This window comes from Myotis brandtii, unplaced genomic scaffold, assembly GCF_000412655.1.
Source record: "Myotis brandtii unplaced genomic scaffold, ASM41265v1 scaffold493, whole genome shotgun sequence".
Lineage (NCBI taxonomy): Eukaryota > Metazoa > Chordata > Mammalia > Chiroptera > Vespertilionidae > Myotis > Myotis brandtii.
In genome coordinates this window covers 362177-389965 of record NW_005368827.1, presented here as the reverse complement: position 1 = coordinate 389965, position 27789 = coordinate 362177, and the positions used below count along the sequence as shown (strand labels likewise).

Sequence of the window (27789 nt, the reverse complement as noted above, 5' to 3'; positions counted from 1 at the left end):
TGGGAATATAGGTGGGGAGTCGGGAGCTCAGGGTTTTGGGACTGCTCCCTTTTTTGGAATACCATAAGGAAGGGGGATGCAGAAATACTCCTTAATGTTATACCAGGACAATAGGCATGGACGTTTAGGGGGCAAATCTGGTTCATTTATGCTTGTGTCACTCTGCCTTCCCCTTTCGTACTCTATTTTAAGATAGAAGGTTCTGTGGTTCAAACACATTTCCATAATTTAATGATCCTTCTTGGTTTATCAGACTCTGGACTGTATCAAATTTATGGATCAATGAAAATCCTACAACAGCCCTTAACATTGACAATGACATTTTAGCTAAATCTCTGTGATTTATTTTCTTTGGGTAGCATGTTTTAATTTGCAAAATCATTTCACGTGCAACATCATCTTCTCTAAGTTGTAAAATTCACCATTTTATGTTGAACGCTAATGTAGTCAATATTCTTTCAGTTGTAATTGATATAAACTTGTCCAAACTTCGAAAGTAAGAATGAAATTTATTGAACTACTAATTGAAAAGTTCAAGGGGGTAAAGGTAGTTTTAGACATGACTGGGTCTAGGGGCAAAATGCTTTCAAATCTTTATCTTTTCTATTGCTCAGCTCTGTTTTCCACTGTGTTGGCTTAATTTTTCAGTGCATCTTTCCAAAAAGTGGCAATATAACTTATGAAAACTCGGATTCACATCCTCCTAGTTTACCAACACCTATAGAAAAAAAGAGGGGTCCTCTTTCCCAGCAGCACTAGACAAAGCCTCAGGATTTACTTGATTCCTCTCTGTAAAAAATCAATAAAATTTATAAAAAAAAGAAAAAAAGAGGGTCTCTCTTTCCCAGCAGCACTAGACAAAACCTCAGGATTTACTTGACAGATCTACTTGGACCATGTGTTCATGTCTGAACCAATTTCTGTGGCCAGGAAGATGAAATGTGCATTCATCCCTGGAGTGGGAGGTAGTGGGGTCTACATTACTCAAAACAAATGGCAGAAAAATGAGAAAGGTCTCATCTCCAAAGGAAAACCAGGATGCTCTTACCAGAGGATAGATGGATAGTTAAGGGGCCAGCAAAACCAACAGATATCCACCATAGTTTTTCTAACCGGTGCTGTCTATAACCATGGATCTCACTGAGCTTTTTTGCCACCCCTGGCCCTTTCTATTGTGATTGTAAGCCTTCTCTTGAAACATTAGAGACAATGATTTGCCAATGTTTAGGCAAGTTTATTTGGTTGCATTAAACAGAAATTCACTCTAATTTCTAATGCACCTCATGACAAGAATACATGGTGCCTGGATTTAGGCATCAGAAAGTGAGGAGTTGAGGTGTATGTTCCATTCACCTCTCTCTGCAAATTAGTTCCTGTGCCCACTCACCCATTGCACATGGGCATCTCCCCAAATAGTGCCCCTGGTCTCCAGTGTCTAAGTCTAATTCAGATCCCTGGAGTTACCTACCTTACTCTTCAGTATACCAATTCTAAATTCTTTGTATGGAGACGTGCACAGGACAGCCTTTGACTCCAGCAGGTTCCGCTGGAGAGCTAAGTTCTTAGACACCAGAGCTATGCCTTCTTGGGTGAGTGTAGCCCGTTTAAAGAGAGGATAGAAGTGAGAAGAAAACTTTTGGCTCATCTGGTAACTGGCAAAAGCAAACATATTCCTTCTATCTAATGAAGTGCAATAAATCTAGGCTCCTTTCCCACCAGGCCGCTATTAGCAATCAGAGAGGGATAGTTTTTCACTGTGAGGAATTGCCTGCACTTGCCTGGACTCCCCAGTACGTGGCAGTAATGCACCTCCCCCATTGTAGCAACTGAAAATAGCTGGTCTTGTTGCACCTCACCCTTCAGAGCACTATGGCAATCAAAAATGCCCTGGAATGGAAATTCTTTCCTATTTATCCCAAGTCAAGATTTTCCCCCAAGTCCGGTCTTTCCTTATAATTAATGCACAGCACAAAACTTCTTAATAAAGGACTTTCTTAGCTGTTTCTACATCCCCACTTTCTCTTCAAATCTTGACCACAAGTATCTGCTTTTCAGTTTCATTCTTCTACTAAAACCATTTCTTTATGGTCATCAACAGCCTTTGAGTTGCCAAAATCCAATGAGAACAGTTCATCTTTATCTCCCATCACCGTTCTGCTGTATCTGAAATGCTTGTCTTAACTTAGAAATATCAATCTCACTATTTTCTAAACCATCAGTTTTTTGCATCTTGGTCTCCTTCAAACAAACAAGAAATTTGAAAACCCTCTTTGCCTGATTGGTTGGTTCACTTCCTGCATCCAGTAAACAAAATCCCATGAATCACCCCTAATTTCTATGGTCTGCAGTAGCTCTAAGCATCATATGATTTCATGTTGATGTTCAAAGCAGAAGAAAAAAGTGTCCTTACCTTTTTTATTTCTTTCATAGAGACTGATGCTTTGTAGCTATAGACAAAAGACTCAATGTCTTTATGCTTCAGGTTCCTTTCCTCTAAAATCAAGATGATAGTATCTACTATGAAAGGGTTGAGAATTGGTATAAAGATTAAGTAAGTTAGAATATATAAAGTACTTTGAACCTTGCCTGGCTTGGTATAAGTGCACAATAAATCTTCACTACTATCATCACACACCCTTGCACTAGCACTAATCACATTGTAAGTGTTTGTGAGAGTTATTCTCCGCCACCCCCCCCCCCCCCCCCCCCCGCAGACTGTGGGAGATCATGCTTCATGCACCATTGCATTTTCTGTCTGCAGCACAGTGGCTGGTCCATAGTGGGCCTGCAATAGATAGTTGCTGAATGAGTGGATTACTATCTGCATCCTTCATAGCACCCAGCATATGGTAGGTGCTCACGAAATATCCACTGACTTGAATTCAATAGAAATTAATTGATCTGGAGAGAATACAGACTAAGAAGTGCCATAATATTAGGTGAGGCATAATGAATTTAAATTTTAAGATGAGAACAATTTCCTTTGAGGCTCTTCCTTATGGTTGAATCTAAACCAGTGGTTCTCAACCTTCCTAATGCCGCGACCCTTTAATACAGTTCCTCATGTTGTGGTGACCCCCAATTTCATTGTTACAAATTGAACATAATTAAAAGCATAGTGATTAATCACAAAAACAATATGTAATTATATATGTGTTTTCCGATGGTCTTAGGCGACCCCTGTGAAAGGGTTGTTCGACCCCCAAAGGGGTCGCGGCCCACAGCTTGAGAACCACTGATCTAAACTGATGTATAATTCCACATTCTTAGCAAATTTAGATTTATTTTTTTCTATTTTCTTTCCAGTTTCAGTTTCCATATTCCATCAACTCTCTTTGTTTTTATTCTCACAGCATTGCTTAGATCACCAAAAAAACCCCCACAAAAAAACAAAACAGACTGTTACCTGTTATCATCTTCATCAATTAGCTATTGCTGCGTAACGAACAAACACAAAATCTCAGTGGCATACAGCAAAAAGCATTCACTTCTCATGTGTCTGTGAGTTAGACAGATTAGGTCAGGCTTGACTGAACAGCTTTGCTCTAAGCTATAGATCGGACTGCCCTTGCCTCCTCATTGAGAATCAGCTTCTGTTCTGTGCCATATGTATTTATTCTGGAGTCCAGACTGAAGGGTCAAGTAAGTTACCCAGGGAAGCTCTTGTCTGGGTCATAGCAGAGAAGTAAGCAGGAAAGTAGAAGTTTGTATTGCATCTTAAGGTCTCAGTCTAGAAATGAAACATTATTATTTCTACTCACTCTGCATTGTCCAAAGCAAGTCATATGGCCACGCCCAACATAAAGACATTGAGGAAATAAAACATGCTCACTCTAGTAAGTCTCATGGCAAAGTATTTAAATATATACATCTAATTCGAGGAGATGAGCATTATGAAGAATGATTAAATTTACCACACCTCTTTTCTGATTCTGGTATCCATAACATCTTTCCTAGGCAATCAGATTAGCCTTTAAATAAGCTCCTTATGTCTAATTTTCCACATGATTTGTGCCCCAGATTTTGTTATGAACCTTTTGGTTGCAGGCAATAGAATACCCAGTTATATTATCTCATATAACAAAAAGTCTAGAGCAGTGATGGGGAACCTATGACACGCGTGTCAGAGGTGACATGCAAACTCATTTTTTTGGCTGATTTTTCTTTGTTAAATGGCATTTAAATATATAAAATAAATATCAAAAATGTAAGTCTTTGTTTTACTATGGTTGCAAATATAAAAAAAATTTCTATATGTGACACGGCACCAGAGTTAAGTTAGGGTTTTTCAAAAGCTGACACGTCGAGCTCAAAAGGTTCACCATCACTGGTCTAGAGAATGTATTTTAGGATTGGGTTGAAAGTTCAACAATGTCATTGAAGTCTCAGGTTTTTTGTAGATTTAGGTGTTGTTTTTATCATGTTATCTTATGCTTGCAGGCTTGTTGCCTCATGGTTATAAAATTGCTGCAATATCTCCCAGCATCACATGATTTCACAGTGATGTTCAAAGCAGAAGAAAAAAAGAAAGTATCTTCATACACCCCTCTTCTTTTATCAGATAAAAAAATCTTCTCTTGTAGTTTTCTAAGTTTCTTCCCCTTATATTTCACTGTCCAAAACTATCTAATCACCCAAAGCTATAATGGAAGCAGCAGTCATTGGATAAAATTTCCAGATGTTGTATTATGAGTAGACTCTAAAAATAAGAAGTTGGGAGGGAAATAGCATATATGTAAGAAATCAATGGTACCTGCACACTCTCAAATAATTTAAACTACCTGACTTAATATTCAAGATCCTTCATCAACACAATTTTTCTCCTTTGAAAGCTTAATACATCAAGATTTGTCTAAATAAGAGAGAGTGAATGTTTCCCTCAGCACACTACATTCTTTCTATCATTCTTCCCATCACTGATGCCTTTGTTTTCCCCTCTCTGTCTTTCCCAAGTGCCCTTTGTCCCCTCTCTTAACTCTCCAGTTTAAGTCTTAGTCTTGAGGATTCATCTCTTCTCTGGGAAGTCTCCCATGGGGACTCAAGGCTGGTCTGATGCCCTGCCACATCCTCTCCTTGCATCTGTGCTTCCCCAGTTACTGGACTTTCCATGATGAAGTGTTTCTACCAGTTTATTTCTATGCTTCCTACTAGATAAGACATTTTTAGCGCATAAGTAACACATCTTGGTTATTATATTACGCTGCCCTTCCTAGTTCCTGGCACAGAGCAGGCACTCAGGATTTTCATTTGCAAATAACTGAGTGAGTTAAAGAGTAAATGCCCTAAAATGCTTTCATGTCTTCTGTAGCTACCTAACAAAAGAAAATTTCTCCAGATTTTAATATACACTTTATAGAGAAATCTATTTTTCTTAAACGGCCCTCATCTCACAAACATCTCCCCCGCCCCACCACACACAAACCACATCTGCACTGAATGTCATGAAAATACCTATACTGCAGGACACCTTTCCTAGCACTTAGTATCTTTTCTGACACCTCTTATGTTGTTTGGTTTATTATTTAAATACTCCTATTAATTCATATAAGATTATAAACTTCTTGATTTCTATTTTATCATCTAATATGCCTACCTCATTGCTATAATGATAAAAGATAATAAATATTTGTGAACTTGATTTGGATTATGATTTTCATTAAAGGAGTTTATACTTTATAGCAATTATATCTGATTATAAATCTAACCAAGGTAAATTAGTCTATCTGAGGTTCTAGGTTATTTTTCTTAATATTTTATGTCATTCTTTCCTATGGTGGTGGCTCACTGTTTTTTAACATAACTTTGATATTTTATTATTTTCCTCTCTGCACTATGTTGAGGCATCTTGACCTTTCTGTCTCTTGAATAAAAATGCACAGTTTCATATCGTAGTACATTAGTATTAGTTCTATAGCCTTAATCACTTCCCTCCCTGCTGGGTTGTCCCAACTTCAAGCCATCACTTTTCCTAAGAAATGAATTAAAATCATGACTTCCTTGAAGTTTCACCACATTCCATTTTGACTATCCCTTTGTAATAATATAGTATTTAGATTTCTATTATGCTGCATTTTATATTTTCTCCTCTATTCTGCTAAAGATAACTTTTAAATTCATTGAAAATCTCCACACATTATTCAGATGATGTCTTTTGGGCAATCATTCAATTAATTTTATTGAACTTCTAGTATATGCCAAACATTGTCTAGTTACTGGGATCCAATAATAAAAGAAGTAGGTATAGTTCTTACTTCCCTAAGCCTAACATTCTAAGCAAAATGAGCAACTAACCAGTAAATATATCACTATAATATGTAAGGTGGAGAGAAGCGCTCTAAGAAAAGTAAGGCAGGGAAGTGACCTGGAGAGTTCCTGTTGGCAGGGCTTGCCAGTTTTTTAAAGAGTAAATAGGTATTGAACTTCTAGTATATGCCAAACATTGTCTAGTTACTGGGATCCAATAATAAAAGAAGTAGGTATAGTTCTTACTTCCCTAAGCCTAACATTCTAAGCAAAATGAGCAACTAACCAGTAAATATATCACTGTAATATGTAAGGTGGGGAGAAGCGCTCTAAGAGAAGTAAGGCAGGGAAGTGACCTGGAGAGTTCTGTTGGCAGGGCTTGCCAGTTTTTTAAGGAGTAAATAGGCTACAATCAGAAGGTGGCATTTAATCAGAGACCTAGAGCAATAGAGTTCCATGTACAGGAAATAATAAGTGCAGAGTTCAAAGGCAGATGTATGGACAAGGATCAGCAGTGTGGGCAGAGGGGCTGTAGGCAAGTGATGCAGGGGAGAGGGGTAGCAAATGAAATCAATTAATGGGTGGAAGGTCTGGTCTTGAGCTGCCTTGTAAGTTGGGATAGGGAATTAGATTTCATTCTGAGCAACTACTTGAAGCTACTAAATATTTGTTTCTATCAGTAATAATGAATTATGCTATTTTTTAAAGTTTGCAAATGGCAAATGGATTTGTGGTATCGGTTGCACAACAAAATACATGCACTTAATGCCGCTGAACTGTACACTTAAAAATGGTTAGAATGGTACATTTTATGTTATGTATATTTGACCACAATTTCAAGTTCTGTAGTTGAATCCTGTGGGCCAGAATCCGTGCAAAGCACTGGTGACTCTAAGAATACATGGATGATGCAGGCGCTCAGGATCTACTCTGAGAAAATGTATTTCATATATTATAAATGTAAATACACAATGCACGGTGGCATAAATCACGTTCTAAATGAGAGGGCTAGGCTAGGATTTCGCCCAGTGTGTTCTCGGAAACATTAGTCTCCAGAGATTCCCTTTGAAATTACCCGAATAAGTGTGGGAAATAGTGATTCTTCAGGCCCCTCACGGAGATTCCCAGGAGGCCTTGGCACATCGCAAGCTCTAAAACAAATATACTTAAAAGAAACTGGTTAACTTTGTTTAACCCGATGTTGCTAAACCGTTTTGACCACAGCCCTTTCCCCCACATCACCTATTAATATCCTGAGGAACTGGTATTCCAGATAACCTATGCTACTGGAGACACAGAGCTGAGATGAGAAGGATAGAGTTTGTGGAGAAAGTGCTCTCTGGGCTGAGCCCAAAAGGAAATGGGATACTTAGATTAGAGGAAGGGCATTTGAGGCAGAAGAAATGTTTAGAAATTCACTTCCAAGTTAAGTCTCCTGGCACTTGCCTCATCAAATATCATTGAGCCACAGAATGAATTTTCTAAGTATACTGACAAAATCATAATTTTGATGATCATTGAAAAATTCTTCTAAAACACTCAAAACATCAGTTCATTAAGATTCATTATTTTGTAGAAGTTTACTTAATTCTCTTTCATTATTTTATAGACAACAAAGTTAAGCCCAGAGAGACTATAATTCACTCAGGCACCCCTACTTAATCGTTGTTGGTTTTCTTTCTCTGGACCTGGGGTCCTGTTCTATAAGGGACAGAGTTATGGTCTTTGCATGCCTGCAATAGACACTCCGGAATTAAAGGAAAAAATTGATTCCTATGCAAGATGCAGATTCCATCATGCAGTGAATAAGGAAACAGAATCAAATTAAAGAACAACACAAGCTTGGATTTTAATGAAGCTCATCTTTGTTTCTTTTGCAGATCAAATTTTTGGCTCTCATCTGCACAAAGTGTGTGAACGTGAAAATTCCACAGTTCCGCGATTCGTAAAGCAATGCATTGAAGCTGTCGAAAAAAGAGGTGGGTAACTGAATATGCAGCCATGTCTCCCCTTTACTGCACACTACACAACCAATGCTCAAGTTCACAGTGCCACTTGATTTGCCGGGGAAGCTGTGCAATTAAAACCTGACTTTTGTTAATCGGTTAAGAGGATCACGTTTCTTATTAACTTCAGTTTGTTTTTACAATAGGGACATCAGTAATTCTCACTAATGTTCTTTTTTTTTAATATTTTGTCTGTCTGACATGTTGTTGATTCAATTGCAAACTTCTTGTTTTCAAGCCAGTGATAAAACATTCATAAAATATCAGCACTCCGAGTGTTAGAACCCTCCTAACATTCATGCTGGTAGACGTTGTGCCAGAACAATTTTTGGTAAGGCCCCAACATTACCCAAGTGAAGCAAATAGCATTTCTACTTGCAAACAGTGCTATTCCATCTCCCATGTGTTTCTGGTTCAGTCAGAATGCAGCTAACCGGTTTTCCTGGAACAATTAACAGAGGCACCTCCAATGTTAAGATGACCTTTGATCCTCATATTTCAACATTCTGTTTTTCATCTGATATTATTCCATCTCACCGAGGGGAACAAAACAAAATCCAATTGACTCATCATTGCTGTGCGAGTCGATCTGTGAGGTGTTTTTCCTTCAGACTATGACTTCATTCCTTCAAGGTCATTTTCCCTGGAAGATACATACAGTAGATGCAGAATCTCAAAAAAAATGTATTATATAAAAATATGAAGCTTCATCACCATCTGTTACAAGTTTACAACATATCCCCAGGATCTGGGGGGATATATATCACGTAAAAGATAGAGGTGTTTTCAGAAAAAAGAATTGGTGAATCTATTCCCATTTTCAGCTCCCAATTTCTTCAAACAATAGAACCAAGGAGAAAAAATCTTTACCAAGTTATCTGCTAGGACAAAGCTATTTTAATTCTCTCAGTGTTACCTGGCTTTATTATAGAAGCATAATAAAAATGGTCTGCAATTTCCAACTCCTGGAAATTCATACTTTAATTATAGTGTAAGGACAGCCTTGGGATCCTATTATTCCCATGTCAGTAGGGAATGGAGAATAACAAGAAGGGGACGAGTGGGTAGGGAAAGTGGATAAAGAGTGTGGCTTCGGGGAAAGCATATCAACACATCAGAGAGAACAGCAGAGAGTTCAGAGCGAGAGTAGAAAACAGTAAAAAGCAGAATGAACACGACGAGAGATATCTGTGAGGAATGGAGTCAATTCGAGTTGAGAGAGAAATGTGTTTTTATTGCATGTTGCAATCTCATTTAATTTTGCAAGTACATATTTGAGGAATAAATATTATTTAATAAGTACTTAAAGCCAAAATGGATCACTGAAAATGTTATAATGTTATTATTGCCAATAGCTAAATAATCATTTTCAGGAAATCTTCATTCACTTATAAATACTCAGTACTGACGGTGTGAGCACTGTTATATTAGAGCAGAAATCCAAATAGGGCTTTGGGGGAACCTGTACCTAATAAGATGCGTGCACATATGAAAAAGGGCTCCGTACCTCTGTTTATGTGCATAACCCAGGCAAGATGACAATTCTGCTAGGTACAGCCTTGTGGTGTGCAGATACCATAATACTGTAGAGTGGGAAATATCTGCAAATAGACACTGTATCATTTGTTCATGCCATTTTGTTGGAGTTTTTAATAAAATAAGACAATGTTTTTGCTGACAGGAGCAATCATATCTGGCATTATATTTCATTGTCTTGGTGTTTACTCTTAAAATGAATTTGTAGATCCAGTACTAAACAGGCACTAACCACACATATGATTATTAAAATAATTCCTAAGCATTTTAATGAAACTCAAAGACCACAATTCCACAAAGAAGCTGATCATTCAAAGCACCTTGGCAGCGTCAGTTTAAAGGAACTCTATGGAAATATTCAATAAAAACTCAGAGGCACGAGATAAACCTCTCACATCATTGCAAGATTTACAAGTGTGTACTTTTGATAATATTTTTCTACGATCATTTTGTTGGATTAATATTCTCACATTTATATGCCAATTCTATTTACTCAAAGTGCTGTTTTTACTAAATTCTGGCATCAAGCACCTTAGGACAGAAATAATTTATGTGAAGCTAAGTCCAATGTTTATGCAGGCTTCTGATGACATTTTATGCTGGGGCTGGTATTAGCAAGTAGCATAGGAAGGTGCCAAGTCTCTCGGCACGGCTGGGGCTCAGCATATCTAGAGCCCTCTTTCTAATGGCCAGATCCTCTCTCAGCCAAGATACTCAACTGCAGAGTCATGGGAAACACTATGGACCAGTGATGGGAAAGGCACATTTCATGAAAACTGTGTTTACTCTCACAGTCTTAGGGAAATGGCCTCAATATTCATTACAGTAGCACAAGGGTTTGGCTCAGTGGATAGAGCGTCTGCCTGCGGACTCAAAGGTCCCAGGTTCCATTCCGGTCAAGGGCATGTACCTTGGTTGCAGGCACATGCCCAGTAGGATGTGTGCAGGAGGCAGCTGATCGATGTTTCTCTCTCATCGATATTTCTAACTCTCTATCTCTCTCCCTTCCTCTTTGTAAAAAAAGCAATAAAATATGTTTTTAAAAAATCATCAATAAACTGTAGATGTATTTTTAAATGGTTTTCTAACCATTTATTCATTAATTTATCCATTTACCCACTCATTCATTCATTCATTCATTCAGTTAGTTACTTGCACTGGGGCAGAACCAAACTGCTCATGCTTCTGTAGTTTCCCCAGGGAAATTCTACCCAGTGCTTGGCACAAGATGCATCCCTGGTAAGGTGGTATTAGTTACATTTTAAATTTTGCATCTCTTGGACATGCCTAGAAGAAAATCTATTAGTGAGCCGAATGTAAACCAATTTAGCGAATAACTTGTTTAGTGTGTTTCCTTATCTTGATTTAGTTTTTGCCATTCCTCTAAACCACCAGAGAATTTTTTTCCCCTCACCAGCGATTAGAACTGGATTAAAGTCACTTCTGTGGTTTCTGACATTGTCTGCTCAGCCTAGAAAATATACACAAAACTTAGAGGACAAACTGGAAAGGAGCGTGCTAGTCTTTAAAGCTCACCCACGTGGTTCATCTCCCTTGCTTTGCCTTTACAGTTGCACACTATGTAAGTGAGATATCATAAGTTGCCAAGGAAAAACTCAATTTATGTTTCTTCTTCCAACGAAATTTCTGTGAAAATATTGAATTATTGGTTGTCAGTTAATGCTCAACACATATGGTAAACTGACCAAAAGTATGAGATCATATGACCCCCTTTTGAGGTCTGGGGAACAAGCATGTAGAGGGAGGCATTTTGATATACAGATGGAATGTAGATCTAAACAGTGAGAAGCCCATGAAGTCCATTTTGCACTGTTTTATAGATACTTTATATAGTTTATGATGACCTCAACAGTGTATAGAAATAGCTTACTTAAAAATAAGGTCTCTTGTATCTCTTAGAGGAAAGGGACTAGGATAGTGGTCGGCAAACTGCGGCTCGCAAGCCACATGTGGCTCTTTGGCCCCTTGAGTGTAGCCACGAAGTTTCAATCGCACAGAATGTGCGCGCCCGCACGTGGTATTTTGTGGAATAGCCACACTCAAGGGGCCGCAGTTTGCCGACCACTGGACTAGGAGATGTGAACTAAGCAAAGTATATAGTCTAGCAGTTCTTGTTATTATTGATTTGAGAGAGAGAGAGAGAAACATCGAGGGTATGTACTCTGACTGGGAATCCAACCCGCCACCTTTTGGTGTACGGGACAATGCTCCAACCAACTGAGCAACACCAGTCAGGACCAAAGTATGTAGTCTAAAACTGGTGTAATCCATAGTTCTTTTTATCAAAGCATATAATGACTGACACCTCTTTGTGAAGGTCCATTATTTAGGAAGAGCCATACTTTGTAGAAAACTTCTTGTATATACTAATGGAGTGAACTCAATAAATATTGGTTGAGTGATGTAACAGGTACTAACGTGTCTGTTGCATTTGTGCAAGTAGCTATTTAGGGTCTTCTATGTGCTATTCTCTATACCAGAGATTTTCAACCTTTTCCATCTCATGGCACACAAAAAATAATTACTAAAATTCTTCGGCACACCAAAAAATGTATTTTTTGCTCATCTGACACAAAAAAATCGGTATAATTTTGATGTATTCACACCATTTGACTACTGTTGTGTTGGCTGTTTCCATTTTTTTTTTTACTTGACACTGTAAGAGAAAAGAGGTCAGTGCTCCTGACTAAATAGTCAGGTATTTTATGTTTTAAAATTCTTGCAGCATATTGGTTGAAAATCGCTGCTCTCTTCTAGCAGCTGAGAATTTAGAGGAGATATACTTTTGAATAAAAAGATACACAAAAAGCAAAAACAGTGATAACTGCTGTGAAAGAAAAGAACAGATATAAGAAGAGAGAATAACCATTACAATTATTTTTTTAATGTAGGGTAAGTTACCTTTAAAATGACTTAATAGTGAGTGGGGAAAATGGGGAGAGGTTTGGTCAAAGGATATAAAGTTTAATTTATGTAGGATGAAAATGTCTCTGAAATGTCTAGATATCTAATGTCTATGATGACTGTAGTTAATATTGTATTGAATACTGGAAATATGCCAAGGGAGTAGATGTCAGATGCTCTCATCACACACACACACACACACACACACACACACACACACAAAATGGGACCTGGGTAAATAAATACGTTAATTACCTTGAATGTAGTAATCATATCAAATCATCATGTTATACACATTCGATATATACAATTTTCTTGTAATACATTTTTATGGATTTTTGAGGGAAAAGGGGAGGGAGAAATAGCAACATCAATGATGAGAGAGAATCACTGATCATGGGCTGCCTCCTTCATGCCCCCCAATGGGGCTCAAGCCTGCAACCCAGGCATGTACCCTGACCAGGAATCAAACCGTGACCTCCTGGTTCATGGGGCGAAGCTCAACTACTGAGCCAGGCTCTATATATACAATTTTTATTGAAATGACATAAAAAACACTGAAAAATAAACACGTACTTGTCTGGTCTTAGCCTCCTGTTGAGACCAGGAGAAGTTTAACCTGGCTTGATTTCCCAGGTTATTTTCTTCACACACTGTGACAATGCAAAGAAGTCACTTGGTGTGAGCTACTCAAGAAGACTTTCCTTAAATGGCAAGCCAGTCCTTTTTCTACCTAACAACACCAGCCATTGTAGAAAACTTCTCGTATATACTAATGGAGTGAACTGAATGAATGAGCATATTTCTACCCTAAATGCATTTTTATGTATCCAATACATTTTTGTGGTAAGGTAATAGGATTGTTTTTTTTAAATCATTTAATTTTATTTTGATTGGCATTCATCTTTTTAAAATATGTTTTAACAACTCATTCTTCCCTCATGATTCCCAGTTCTGGTTAATATGCCCTCCAACGATTTAACAACATTAAAATCATACCTAGAGAGATCTGTTGCACAACAGTGTGCATGTAATCAACACTTCTGAACTGTAAACTTAAAAATGGTTATGATGGTATATTTTATGTTATTTTTTAACCACGATAAAAGGTAAATGACACCAAGGTTTCAAATTTGATGATTCCAGCTATAAGCCACTTTGCAGAATGCCTCAGCAGATGCTAATCAACAAGTTTGTCCTCTCTTTTTTCTGGAACACAAAACACTATGACAAGAATGATACACAAACTTACATATTTGACTTGGTGCCTGAAAGCCACCCTGGGATCCATAACCTTGCTTAAAGATTTAAGAAAGACCTTTAGTCTCCTTCTGAGAAGGTCCTTAGCCTCGAAAACTTTATCTCTCAACTTGACTTCTTAGCAGCTGTTATATTTTTTTGCTGTCGTTTGTTTGACAGGATCCAGTTATAGGTTCCGATGTCTGTTTAAAGAAACAAGGAGGCTGTTGGCTTTAAAATTCCCTCGTTGCTTGTGTGATCAGCATTTTCCCAGGCTTTTCTGCATAGTTTGCCAAGCAAAGGGACTGACCTTTTGTAGCAAACACTTTTTCATTTCAAAACGCTCACTTTGATTTTTGTCCCATTTTATGCTCATTCCAAACTGTTTACAACCCACTAAAAATGACTGTGAATTATATGTTTGTGTAATGGATTCCTTTTGTGGTTGGAGTGGAATGTTTACTTTGAACAATTAGTTATCTTTGGGCAGATTATAGCATCTTGGAAAAAAATGGCTAAAATTATTATTATACCTTAACTGTTTCTTTTTGGTAATTCCCCTGCTGATACATAAAGTTTGAGAGAATGTCACATTAACCAGCCATGACATGAGAAACAAAATCTATTTCTCTATGTGAATATTAATTTGGAAATATATGTTAATATTGTAAGAAGGCATAGTTACACACCTATACTGATCTGACTCAAAAAGTTCAGCATATGAAATCACATAGACATTTACTATATATATATATATATATATATATAGAGAGAGAGAGAGAGAGAGAGAGAGAGAGGAAGTTGCGTTTGTATACTAGGTAAGGCATGCACATGAATGTATTAATACATAAATAACAGGCATGATTGTAGAATAGGTGTTATGCAAGAGATATACCAAGCAGTATACTTGTTAATATAATTTTCCTCATATGCAATTCAATGCACCAATCTGCCTCTTGAGATACTACCAATTGTTCACTTGCAAAGTAAAACTTCACATAATCTTTTCCCATTGCCTGAGAATCCAGGCCCCTAAAGTGCAGATCGGATTGCCTTCACTAGACAAGCTCTGCTCGCAGTTCTGCTAATTTTGTACTGTTCATTCTTTCCCACTTTGGGATAATCTATTATAGTTGGATCCAGGCACGCACTAAAGGCTGATACTTTCATGAAGAATGTGCAATTTGTACTGTTTAGTTTGTGACGAGATTCTTGAAAACTTTTTATGATTCTATCTTGTTCCAGAGAGATTTCTGCTTGCTAGTTTTATAAGCAGCGAGTGGGGAGAAAAAAAGTAACAGAAACAAAACAAACTGATAAAAATTACATGCTCCAAAAAAAGAAAAAAATCAAGAGTTCGTGATAAGCACTTTTTCTTTTTCCCCAGAGAGTATTTGTGGACTGAACAAAAATGTTTCTGAGGGCACTGACCTATGTGTTGCTGCTTTTTTTCTCCAAATGCTTGCTTTTCATGCCTAAAGTTAGGCAGCCACATGCATTTACAATAGAGACGATCGGCAAAGGATCATATGAAAGTTTGCAGCGAATTTTTCTTTGTTGTTACTTCTGGGTTAAAATTAAGTCCGGTTTCGTGTTTTGGTGTTTTGTTTGGTTTTGTTTTAATGCAACCCAATGGCAACCACCTTCCTGACAGTGATAGTGTTGTGCCGGGTCCAACTTGGAATTGGCTCTTTGGGGTAGTCATGCTGGGGCCGCTGTGTCTGTAAGAAAGCCACATTCAGGGCTAGAGGGGAAGACAAAATCAGAAGAGAGTAAACAGGAAACAGCCAGCAAGAGTATAAAAGAGAAACTGGAAAAAGACAACTAAAAGAAATCAGAGATGACAAGGTGGAGAGAGAGAAAAAAGCTGGGCTTTGCAATTAAGAAAACAAATGTAGATAAAAGGGCACACTTGTGAGGTCTGTAATGAAGGGAAGACAGAGTATTGAACCAGTTACCATCTCTCCATAGTTACCTAATCCTGTTTCTATGTTCCAGAGAAATTTACTCTTGTTGAAGAAAATGCTTCCTAGTTAAATCTTGCCATGAACAGCAAGCTTACATCGAATGTTCACAAATTCTGTGTGTAGACCTGGTTAGTAATTAATTCACTGTACTTATTAGTGGCATTTAGTGGAGTTTATCTACATTGAGCAATACACAACAGTCTTATTATCAAACAGAGAGCTTAAACATTACGGAAGTTAATGTAGGAATAAATGTGCAGTTCAACAACCGGAAAGGCTATCTAATGTATCCAGCAATGTGGCTCTGGTCAAATCACTCGGCGGATATTCCCACACTCTCAAGTCCAGAATGCATCAGAATAAATAATGTCTCTTCCCAGATAAAGCCTGAGTCAAATTTCCACCCTCCAACCCCACTCCCACCTCTATCCTAAAATTTAGGTTCTTAACATACTTTTTCCTTGGAGTCAATTGGAAGGAAACAGTGCCAAAGTTAATACCCTCGGCCAGTTATTTTTAACCTTTTTTCATCTCATGACACAGATAAACTAGTTACTAAAATTCCATGGTACACCCAAAAATATATTATATTATATTTTTTGCCAATCTGACAATAAAAAATCTGTATAATTTTGATTTACTCACACTGAATGGCTATTGTTGTGTGGGCTGTTGTCATTTTTTTAATTTGACAATCTAAAGGAAAAGAGGTCAGTACCCCTGACAAAATAGTCATGTTTTGCATATTTTAAAAATTCTTGACACACACCAGTGGAAAATTGCTGCCCTAGGCAATTAGCCTCTTATTATAAACTAGAGGCCCGATGCACGAAATTCGTGCAAGAGCAGGCCTTCCTTCCCCCGGCTGCCGACACTCGCTTCCCTCTGGCACCCGGGACCCTGGTTGGCTTCCCTCCGGTCTCCCGCTGACACCTGGGACCCGGGCTGGCTTCCCTCTGGCTACCCGCAGGCACCCGGGACCCGGCCTGGCTTCACTCCAGCCCTGGCTTCATCCGGAAGGACATCAGGTCTAATTAGCATATTACCCTTTTATTATTGTAGACTAGTGTCCCAATGCATGAAATTCGTGCAAGAGTAGGCCTTTGCAGCCCCGGCTGCCTCGGCCCTGGCAGCCCTGGCTTAGTCCTGGATCGGATGGTCATTCTGCTGTTGGGCCGTTTGGTCAATTTGCATATTATCCTTTTATTATTATAGACAGAGAATTTAAATGATGCAATACCTCAACAGGCCTAGATGTAGTACTCTAAAGTAGCATATCATGGTGTCATCTACATTATAGGAGTTCTGGGTTCAGGAGCTTTTTTGTTATAAGCCCCTATAGCCAGAAGTTAATAGTTCAGCCATGAAAATAATATTGGCTCAAAATTAACAGGATATTTTATCCTGGAAGCAAGCATTTACAAAATTTGGAAAAAAATTTACCTGCATTTGGAAAGCTTTCAGGTTTTTGATAAAAGAGAACAAAGAATAATAATAATAATAATAATCACACATACAGTTAAAGATTTTCAGATATTTGGTACTTTGAGATTCCAAAATGGACTTATAGCTTTTAAGCAGGATTTTAAAAATTCTTATCACATAATGTGGACCAATTGGTTTAAAAAAATTATCAAGCCTGGCCATTGTGGCTCAGTGGTTGAACATTGACCTATGAACCAGGAGATCACAGGTTTGATTCCTAGTCAGGGTATAAGCCCTGGTTACGGGTTTGATCCCCATTGTGGGGCGTGCAGGAGGAAGTTGATCAATGATTATCTCTCATCATTGTTATTTCTATCTCTCCCTCTCCCTTCCTCTCTGAAATCAATAAAATTATATATTATTTTTTAAAAGGAAATATATTTCTTTTAAAAAATTATCAAAACTTTCACAGCAGTGTGACTCAATTTTGTGAAATAATCTGTTATTTATTGGTTGAACAAGAATCTATACATTATATTTTCATAGGCATTTCCCTAGAGTTTAAAAATTTATGAAAATTAAGATGTTTTGAACTCATCCAGGAAGCTACAAATAAGAGCAAAATATTATACTATTTTGTGGGTTTTCTAATGAATAAGGTTCCCTTTTAAAACATCTAGAAAAAAAAATTGCCCTTTCCACGGAATTTTTACACTTTCAAATGAAGTGTGTCCAACTTAAGCATCAATCATTAATCTACATATGTATAGTAAACAAGACATGCAGATTTCAGGAGAAGTGTTTGCATTGGTCTATATCATTGGACATGGCATATTTCCTCTGTAGGATATTTTAGAGTAATTTACTATCCTTAAAAGATTCCTATCTTGGTGATTCTAAAATCTGTGCGAGTTTATTTTATAGTCTAACAGGCTGTGGAGTTAGGAATGTTTTTGTTGGGGTCAAAATAATCTCTCTTGCTAGTTTTATCCCTTTTTGTCAAATTTTATACTTTGCAAGCCACTTCCTATTTTCAGGTCAGAAAAGAAAATCAAACAAAAAAAATCAAGGGTAAGATAGTTTGAGAAGAAAAATTAACTGTGTAAGACCAAAATAGCTCTGAACTGATGCTGCTGGAAGAGTTCTGGAGGTTATAGTAGACTCTAGCCTCAAAAGGTGAAATCACACTCTTTTCAAGGAAATATGAATGTCCTAAAATTTAGGGGAGAAGAAAAATATTTAAAATATTATATTTAAAATAATACCTTCAGTATATTGTGTATTTTTTTATATCGGGGCCATGGATTTAATTTTATTTCCTAACAGTGACACACAATGGATTCTCAGTAAATGATGACTAAATGGATAAATTATATTCAGCATTGCTTACATCATTGGAGTGTTGCACACCACTGCCACATCTGCATATGGTTGAAACTGAAAAGATCAATGATCAAGTGCTGTTGGTTGAAGGCAGCTGCATGATGTGTAGAGAATAATGTGGTTTGCAAATCTGCTTTTTAAACATTTAAACCAGTCCTGATGACAGTATATTCTATTGTCGTAAATATCATTCTTTTCCATCTATACCCAGCTATGCTAAACATATGAAGTTATGTTTCCTTATGGATCTTATGCTCATCAACTTTTGGATACTACATTTAAGTTCACCATTCAGCCACTAAAAGAGTATCAGTTCTCTATTCATTTTCATCAGAAGAAGTCATATCCTATTAGGCATTGTTTCAACACCAGTAGCCTGCTGTTTTTAATAAAGTAATTGAATGGCAACTATGACTTGTAAGTGACATGCCTGAGACTAGTCAGGCATAGGCTTGGGTCCCATAACCACACGGAAAGTTGAGCACCACATCTTTAATTCAGACTTTGAATACCAGGCTGGAGCGGTTCTGTGTTAGTTTACTTCCATGTGAATATCTCACCTTCTTGATTCAGTGCTTATTTTCTATGTATACCTCAGGAAATTTTTATTTTAATGATATCTTTTTAGTGGAGTCTGTCAAGGAATCAAATAAGAAATATATAGTCAACTATATAGACTTATCAATATGAAGCTAATAAAGACAGGATACCAATATTCTAACTTCTGACATGATTTTGTTATTGGATATTGATTTCATCTTCTACAGATGTACTTCACAGCAAAAAAAAAAAATGTTAAGCTTTGCTGATGCTATCAAAAGCTCTATTACAACTTTGAATACACCAGTGTCATTAAAATGGAACTATTATCTTTCTTGCTTTAAAAATGATGCTCTTCTTATCATGTTTTGCATTTTTGACAGTCTGGGCTAGCTTAACTCTTTAGTCTCCCCACAGGGAAGAAGATGCCTAACAGACAGTATTGTAATCACTATAGAGAGCTTTCTTTAATTTCATTTTGAAGGCAAGCAGTTAGTTGGCATGAATTAGAAATTGCATAGCATAATATCGAAATCCATGTGTTTGGCCTAGAGTTTGACAGCATAAGAAACATGCATTTCCTCTGGATTTAATTGTTGACTCTGATATTTTATGCTACTCACTCTCAGTGTAATGTCAATCATGTCTAAAGCTTCAGTGATTCCTTCAGTCACATAAAGCCCTATATGAGAATGACTATATAGCTGTTTCTTACACTCAAACCTGAGGTCTAGAAAGAACCCTTCTTGAATTTCCCTCTGGCATTGCAAGATCAAACTTACAAACTGAACTTATCACATTCCCTAAAAACCTGTTATTCCTCCTTTATTCCTTATTTCAGTCAGTAGCATCATGACCTATTTTCCCCGCTGCTCTAAAAAAATATGTTGGATATCTTAGTTTCTTCAGTCTTGTTAGACACTACACCATGCTCCAAGTCTAATGATCTCTACTTTCTTACCATCTCTTGACTCTGATTCTTCCTTTCACCTTCTATGGTCTTAATTGGGCCTCCATAATTTATTTTGAGGTAAACCTCCTAATTGATAGCAGTGCCTTTGTTCTTTCTCATTTCAGCCCAGGCCACCATCCTCAATGCTGCCAAATTATCCCTCTTACGTATAAATAGGATTGTGTTATTTCTTCATAGAACCCTCCATTGGTTCTTCTTCCCCATAAGGATAAATAAAATTCCACACTAATTGTTCCCATTAAAAAGGATAATCGTATGACCTTTGTCTACTGCCAAGCTTCACATCCTCATAAGCTGATTTTTATGCTCCAGGAATACCAACTACACAAAGTTTTATAAAAGCTTATATTCCTTCTACTAGTATGTACTGTCCATATGCAAAGCCTCTCTCCCTATCCACCTACCTGCCAAATGTATACTTACCTTATTGTACACAGCACAAGAGTCCCCTCCTCCAAGGAATATTCTCTGATTGATATCATCAACCACCTTTCATGGTCTCTTGGGCATTATGAGGGCATCCCTCCAGCATTCCGGTGACAGCTTTGCTGTTGCATGGGACTGTGATGGCTGGTTTCCCCATCCAGAGTACAACCCCTGATTCTAGGGATTGTGTCCGGTTTATCGGTCTCCTCGGTGCTTAGCACCTCTGAGCTGGCACATGGTAGAGGCTCAATTCTTGATGGATGAATAAATGGATAGATATATGGATATTCTTCTCATCAATTCATCCATGAATTCATCCTTGGAGAATCAAATCCTATATACTGAATATTCATTGATCTGCTAGAAAAGATCATATTAAGTGGTTCTTTAAGCATAATGTGAAGTCACATTATCCAGAGGTATAGTAACTACTTTAAAAGTGAAAGTAAGGTGCCTTGGTGTTTTTCCCCTTTGCGACACGGTATAATACCTCATGCATATAAATACCATATTAGCAATAGCTTCAATAGTATGGGACAGGACAGATATGGAGCAGTGAGTGGTGTTCATTACAGGTTTTGGACAAAACATACTTCCTCATCCTTAATAGGGAGAAAATAGTTCTCTCGACAGATGGTATTAAATTGTTTCATAAACCTGAGGGACTCAACTAACTAAAGCCAAATTTGATGTTTTGAAGACCTCCTGGTGTCATCAGAGTAGAATCATCATCTTTCTGGTTCAAAAAAGAATGTTCTTTTCTATAGAAACCTCTAGGCATTGTAACTACTTCCCTGTAAGTTTGTGTATAATTTTTCCCATTATCACCCCCAGGTCTCATTCACCATCACCACTTTCCAGGCATCTACCATCCACTGAATAGCCATGTTTCTGATTATCTTTTCCCAAATGTATTGGCTTGCGTTATTTAAGGCTGAATCTCATTTTATTATTTCCTGCTTGTATTTCTAAACTCCTTAAGTCTATTTGTATGATTCTTTTGTCTTCACAGATGTCCACAGTTCCTCCCAATTTAGTATCATCAGCAAATTTAATTAATGCTCTGTTTACCTCTCCTTCTAATGAAACCAGTCCCTTGTTTCATTTCATCATACAAAGTAAAAATGTATTGGCAATAAAAAGAGTCTGAAGAAATGTTCCCTCACTGTAGGAGGGGAAGTTAAGAATACAGCAAAGAACCATGTGGTGAGGAGTGGACAGGGCAGCGGGGTGGTGAGCTCGTTTGCTATTGCCCTAAAGCAAAACCTTTTTCACAGCAACCACACTTTGGCAGATTGCCTGGGTTGGTGCTGGTGTGTGTGTGTGTGTGTGTGTGTGTTGGCAGGTAGCTACATTACCCTGATGATGTTTTATTAAAGATACATTTATTGATAAATGAAAAGCATATTTAAATCTAAAAATATATGTACAGATATAAGCTAGTAACATTCAATCCATAGTATAGCTACAAACCTAGATATGGATACACACGTCTGCACATTTATAGAGGCTCACAATCATTTTCAGTGAGCTTTTTCTAACATTCACTACTGTCTAACATTGTATCTCAGTCCTTAACTTGATAAATGCTTTAAATCCAGATTACCCTTTGGCTTTAAATAAAATTTCTTATCAATAGTAGATTTATTAGAATAAGTTAAGAAAAAAATTAAGTGTATCCTCATGCAAATGTCAGTTAAAAAGTATATTTTAACCTCTAGAATTAATAGGCTAAAAAACTGAGCTTGATCAGAGAAAGAGTTTCTGCTTGTTAACATGAAGGTAGGTAAGTTTATGTTCAAATAATTACATTATTATCCTTTGAAACTGTAGTCATACAGATCTGGGGTGATTTATGTAAGAAAACAAAAATGGCATTTATTTAGCACCCACTGTGTGCCACACATAATGCTTTCCAGCAAGAGTCAATAATATAGACTTAAAGCCAGTATTAATCACTACCTGATACTCGTAGACTATATTCCTAACTCCAGTAAAATCTTGTAAATATTTACCATGTTGTAGATGAAGGATCTATCTTTGGAATGTGAATACATTAGTATAAAGTCATCGACTCCACATAACTTTCAAGTATTTGCTTTGATTAGGATAGACAGATGGCAGAGCAATGTCTCTATTGGTAGGTGCTGAAGACAATGCACGTTCACAGTGTTGAAATGAAGGCTGACAAATAATTTCTATACAGCACAAGGTCGCCAAAGATGTCCTCACCAATGGATAGTGTTAGCAAAATAGTGACTGGGAATATTGTTAAGTAGTCACAGCCTTGTATTGTTTTTCTAGTGAGAAAAATCTGATGCATAATTAATGCATTCTTATAAGAGAATTCTCTCAGATGCCAAGGCTTTACAGGCAGAACTCCTATAAGCTGTTAGTGGAGGTTCTTGCCAGCACCTGTTACAGAATAGAGTTCTTACTTTTCACACATAATCCAAGACTGGCCTGGAAGACTGACTTGAAAAAAAAGTAATATAGTGAAACCTTCTTGTAGTGTGTCCTCACATAAAATATACATCTTTTAAGTCTTGGTCTGATATACATATGTCCATGTTTTCTATTCAAATTCTTTTCCCACCAGAAAGGCTTCTTTTCACAAGCTTTTTATGGATAGGAACAGATAAAACATTTTTTTTGTACTGGACAAACCAGTGGAAAAGACACAAAAGGGGGAGATTTATTAGGCTAGAAACTGAAGTAAGGCTAGAAATCAACTCTTCTTTACTGAAAATAATTCTAGAGATAGAGTATAGATTCCTGAGGAGCCAACGGAAACAGCTAGAGCACCATGAGCCAAAAATCAAGGACCACAGGTCAAACTAATATCATTTGGCCATATTTTCCCATATCTTTACACACTAAAATACAAGGAATTTTAATATTTAAAGGATATTTTACTTAACCCCATGGATAAATCAGCTGGGTAATGTTTTGTGTAAAGGGGAAAGAGTTCAAATAATTCTTAAAATTCCATATTTTTAAATCAACTCTCACAAAGTCTCATTACCAAAAACAAAAATGCAGATGTTATGGTGCCTTGTTGAACTAAAATTGTTGGAGAGTGCACAGGAATACTCTTTCAGGAACAGCCACCTCCCTTTAGAGGTGTTTGACGGGTCCTCTGTCCTAGTATTTCTAACATGGCATATGCGAATGAAGAGTCCTTCCTACTCCCAGTCCTGGGTCACTTACTGTCTCTGTCCTGTTTGACAGGATGGTGAGCAGGGGGATGCTTTCCATTTTTTGAACATTGCCCAATAGTACAGTTTTAGCTCCATCTGTATCACAGGATTTTACACCTGATATTGGTAGGTAGCAGGGTTAACATTGGAAGGAGTCTGAAATCATGAGAAGACAGTTACAAGCCTGTTAGTGAAATTTCTCACAGGACAAAACATGGGTCCTGAACAAGTACAACTAGGAGTGGGCACTCATTTGCCCCCTTCCTTCCTTTTCTTTGCTAGATGGATTTTTACTATACAGTGTGCCCTTGAGCACCGTGTCTGACCTCCAGTACCTTCCTCCTGGCAAACCTGCCTCAGAATATCAGTTTTACCTTTGCTTGAAGTATCACTCTGAGTATAGGTGTTTTAGAAGGTATCAGTAATTCAGTATTAAATGGCTTTGTCTCTTGTTAGAGTATTTTCAAGCATCAGGGAAGAAAGGAGTTTTGTTTTGTTTGTTCCGTAAAGTAAAGAGAGGCAAAGGGAGACATACTGCCACCTGGAAAAGTACGATGTGTCCACTTTTCCTCTCTAAGGGTTTTGCTTGGAGCACACTTTGCTTTTTTTAAACTTGAACAAAATAAGGTGATTATATTCTTTTAATATTCTGGACAATAAAATAATAGAAATGTGTTTGTTTCTGGGAAGAGTCTTTGTTAACAGTCTTAGTTAAGGTGTGTTTGAAAACTTGAAAGTGGGCTGTGAATCCGGGATCTCATGAGTCAACCATCGTTCAGGGCCATGTGTCTCCAGCTGAGGCTGAAAAGCCCTAAGCTGACTTACTGGGGAGACTTAAGGCCACCAGAAGGATGAGAGGTGGCATCAGATGGAGTCGTGGTGTGCATACCGGCAGCTCCATACACACAGCAGGTGCAGGAGAATGGCGCAATGGGAGGAGTCCCTAAGACTGCTTTCTGCAGACCCCAACTGGGAGGAGACAGGCCTGGTTTTGCAGAGATCTCATGTTTCCAATGAAGAATGGTGTGCCTCTACAGAGTTTCAGTCTGTACAGCAAAGCTTTATATGGATTCATGTAAGTTCAGCTCCTGAACCTCAGTTTAGAACATTAGACTCACCTAAAAGAAAAATCGTTGTATAAGCTGTCCCTGCAGAAAGATAGATTATTCATTACACTTTCCATATGATGGAAATTATCTATAACTAGAGGTCCGGTGCATGAATTTGTGCACCAGTTGGGTCCCTCAGCCTGGTTTGCGGGATCAGGCTGAAACTGGCTCTCTGACATCCCCCAAGGGGTCCCGGATTGCAAGAGGGAGCAGGCCAGGCCAAGGGACCCCACTGGTGCATGATTGGGGCCGGGGAGGGACTGCGGGAGGGCTCCAGGTTGTGTCCACCCATCTCTCTCAGTCCCAATTGGCCAGACCCCAGCAGCAAGCTAACCTATTAGTTGGTTCATCTGCCCCTGGTGGTCAGTGCACATCATAGCAACTGGTTGACTGTCTGCCCTTGGTGGTCAGTGCACGTCATAGTGAGCGGTTGAGTGGCCTTAGAATATCATTAGCATATTACACTTTGATTGGTTGAACGGACAACCAGACACTTAGCATATTAGGCTTTTATTGACTGAACGACCGAACAGCAGAACAACTGTCCAAACGATCTTCCAGACGACTCCTTTATGACACCCACTGGTGCCAGGCCAGCCAAGGCGGGTGCGATGTGATTGGTTGGGGGGCCCGCCATCACCCCACGATCCCCCACAGAGGGGGCCCAGGCCACCAGCCAGTGGGATGATATTCAGGGGGCTCCACGATTGCCCCAAAGAGGGAAGCCCAGGCCACCCTCTGCGGGGTGATCAATGGGAGAGGGCTCCGCGATCAATTGCCCCACAGAGGGAGGCCCAGGCCACCGGCCAGGGGGTGATAGAGGTGGGGGGGAGCTCTGTGATTGCCCCAAAGTGGGAGACCCAGGCCACCCTCTGCGGGGTGATCGATTGGGGGGCTTCGCAGAACCAGGCAACCGGGAGTATGTGATGGCGGACGCAGGCAGCTGGGGCTGCAAAGGCCTACCCCTGCATGAATTTTGTGCATCGGGACACTAGTTATAATGATAAGAATAAATCATGTTTAAGGATAAATTGTGTTTAGTCAGGTTGAAAAATGTGCCTCTTCTCCTCCAAATCTTTAAGTCCAGTAAAAGCACTCCATTTCCCTGTATTTTGGTATATTTGAAAATGTCAGGAAATCCAGGCAGGGTAAGCCTTTAGATTATAGTCACTACCCTTTGGGTTATCTTGAAACCAACATGGTATACCCAGTTTCTCTCTCTCTTTTTCCCCCTCTTCCATTATGTATTATATTTTGACCTCTTATTCTTCATTGCTTCTTATCCCACATCCTACACAAGTGAAGTCTTGTTGCGTTTGCCTTCTTTTTGGCTAAATTCTGCTCTCAGAATAGGATTTCAAAGGTTAACCTGCATTAAAGTGCACATGATTTGGGAGGTTTCATTGAAATCCCCCCTATGGGATTTAAAGAGAAAGGAATAAAATTCTAATTGTAGAATTTTAGACATAAACAAAACTGTGCAAAAGGAATATTTTAAGACAGAATTACCTTCCCAAAAGTTCTGAAAAAAAATACCACAAATATAGTCCTTATAATAAATGTCAAGAGTAACCATACAGGCTGATGGCTTAAAGCTCAATCTTCAGATTTTTATCTTCTTTCATTTCTGTCTTCTATAGCACTTCACGAGTCAACTATAGTGACTAATCATGGATTTTTCTCACATTATTCCCAAAATTCAAAATCTGCCAGCCCTTGGGGGAAATAGGGAAATGAAAATACTATTTATTTACATTTCATACACTGGAAATCATTAAATGTATTTGTAACTTGATTTCTTACCCTTAGACATTCAAGTATAATATCGTGTTAATGAACATCAACTTATGTAACACACTTTGTTTAATATACTTTCTTTCTATGGCAACAGATTTAAAAAATGACAGATGCTAAATATCTAACAATAGATGCTAATTATGTATGTGTGTGTGTGTGTGTGTGTGTGTGTGTGTGTGTGTATCACACACAAATATTTCAATAAGATGTTTGATGTGGACCTATGTGACAAAATCATCCAGCATCAGGAAATCTGGTTTGTATTACACTAGTGCTAAATGAGTTTAAATAAGGGAATGATTGGTATTGGAATTTCTTTCTTAAGTCAACAAGAAATGTTTTAAGTAATTAGAGTGTGTGCAATTCTTTCCTAGATGGTTAACAGCCCTCAAGTAGTCAAGAATGAAGCTGAGAAGATAGGTCTCTCTACATTTAAAAAAAAAGTTTGCCTAATCTTTCCACTTATTGTGTAATAATAGAAATCAAGAAAGCCAACAATGCTAGCTATGGGCTTTTATCTATCCATTTCTCTTTGTACCAGCCCTAATATCATGAGTGACAAAAATACAAATTGTCCAGGGATAGTTAGAGCTTCTAATTAGGGAAAATGATTATGTCTTTTCAGCTTGATTACAGAGACCTTATATTTTTTTCTCCAAACCTGGGTGTGATTTGTCTAATAATGAAATAATGGAATCATACTTAAATTTTGAGATTTCTACTGTGTCTCTTGAAGATCTGGAATCTGATATTACAGGTTTTAAAGCATCTTTTGGCTAAATTAGAGATACAAAATAGAGCAATCAAGGACACAGTAGATTTATGATAATCCTCCAATCTTTTCCAAGTGAGCCTATGAAAACATAAAACCATGTCAAAATAAAAAAATACAATCTTTAGCATAATATTTCAGCAATAAAATAAATATTATTGTCATTCTCAAGAGTACTACAGTGTATATATACACATATAAGCATACATAACATATTATAAAATAGATGGGAAAATTGAATTATTAAA

General features: G+C 37.9%; 1 protein-coding gene across 1 annotated transcript in view; it reads left to right on the top strand.

The window, feature by feature from the left end:
* The window catches only part of ARHGAP15 (Rho GTPase activating protein 15), a 665580-nt gene that overhangs the window by 413936 nt on the left and 223855 nt on the right, over positions 1-27789 (top strand). The window contains exon 9 of the mRNA XM_014548044.1: positions 8124-8222. Coding sequence (XP_014403530.1) covers positions 8124-8222 — 99 coding nt within the window. The remainder of the gene's footprint in view (positions 1-8123; positions 8223-27789) is intronic.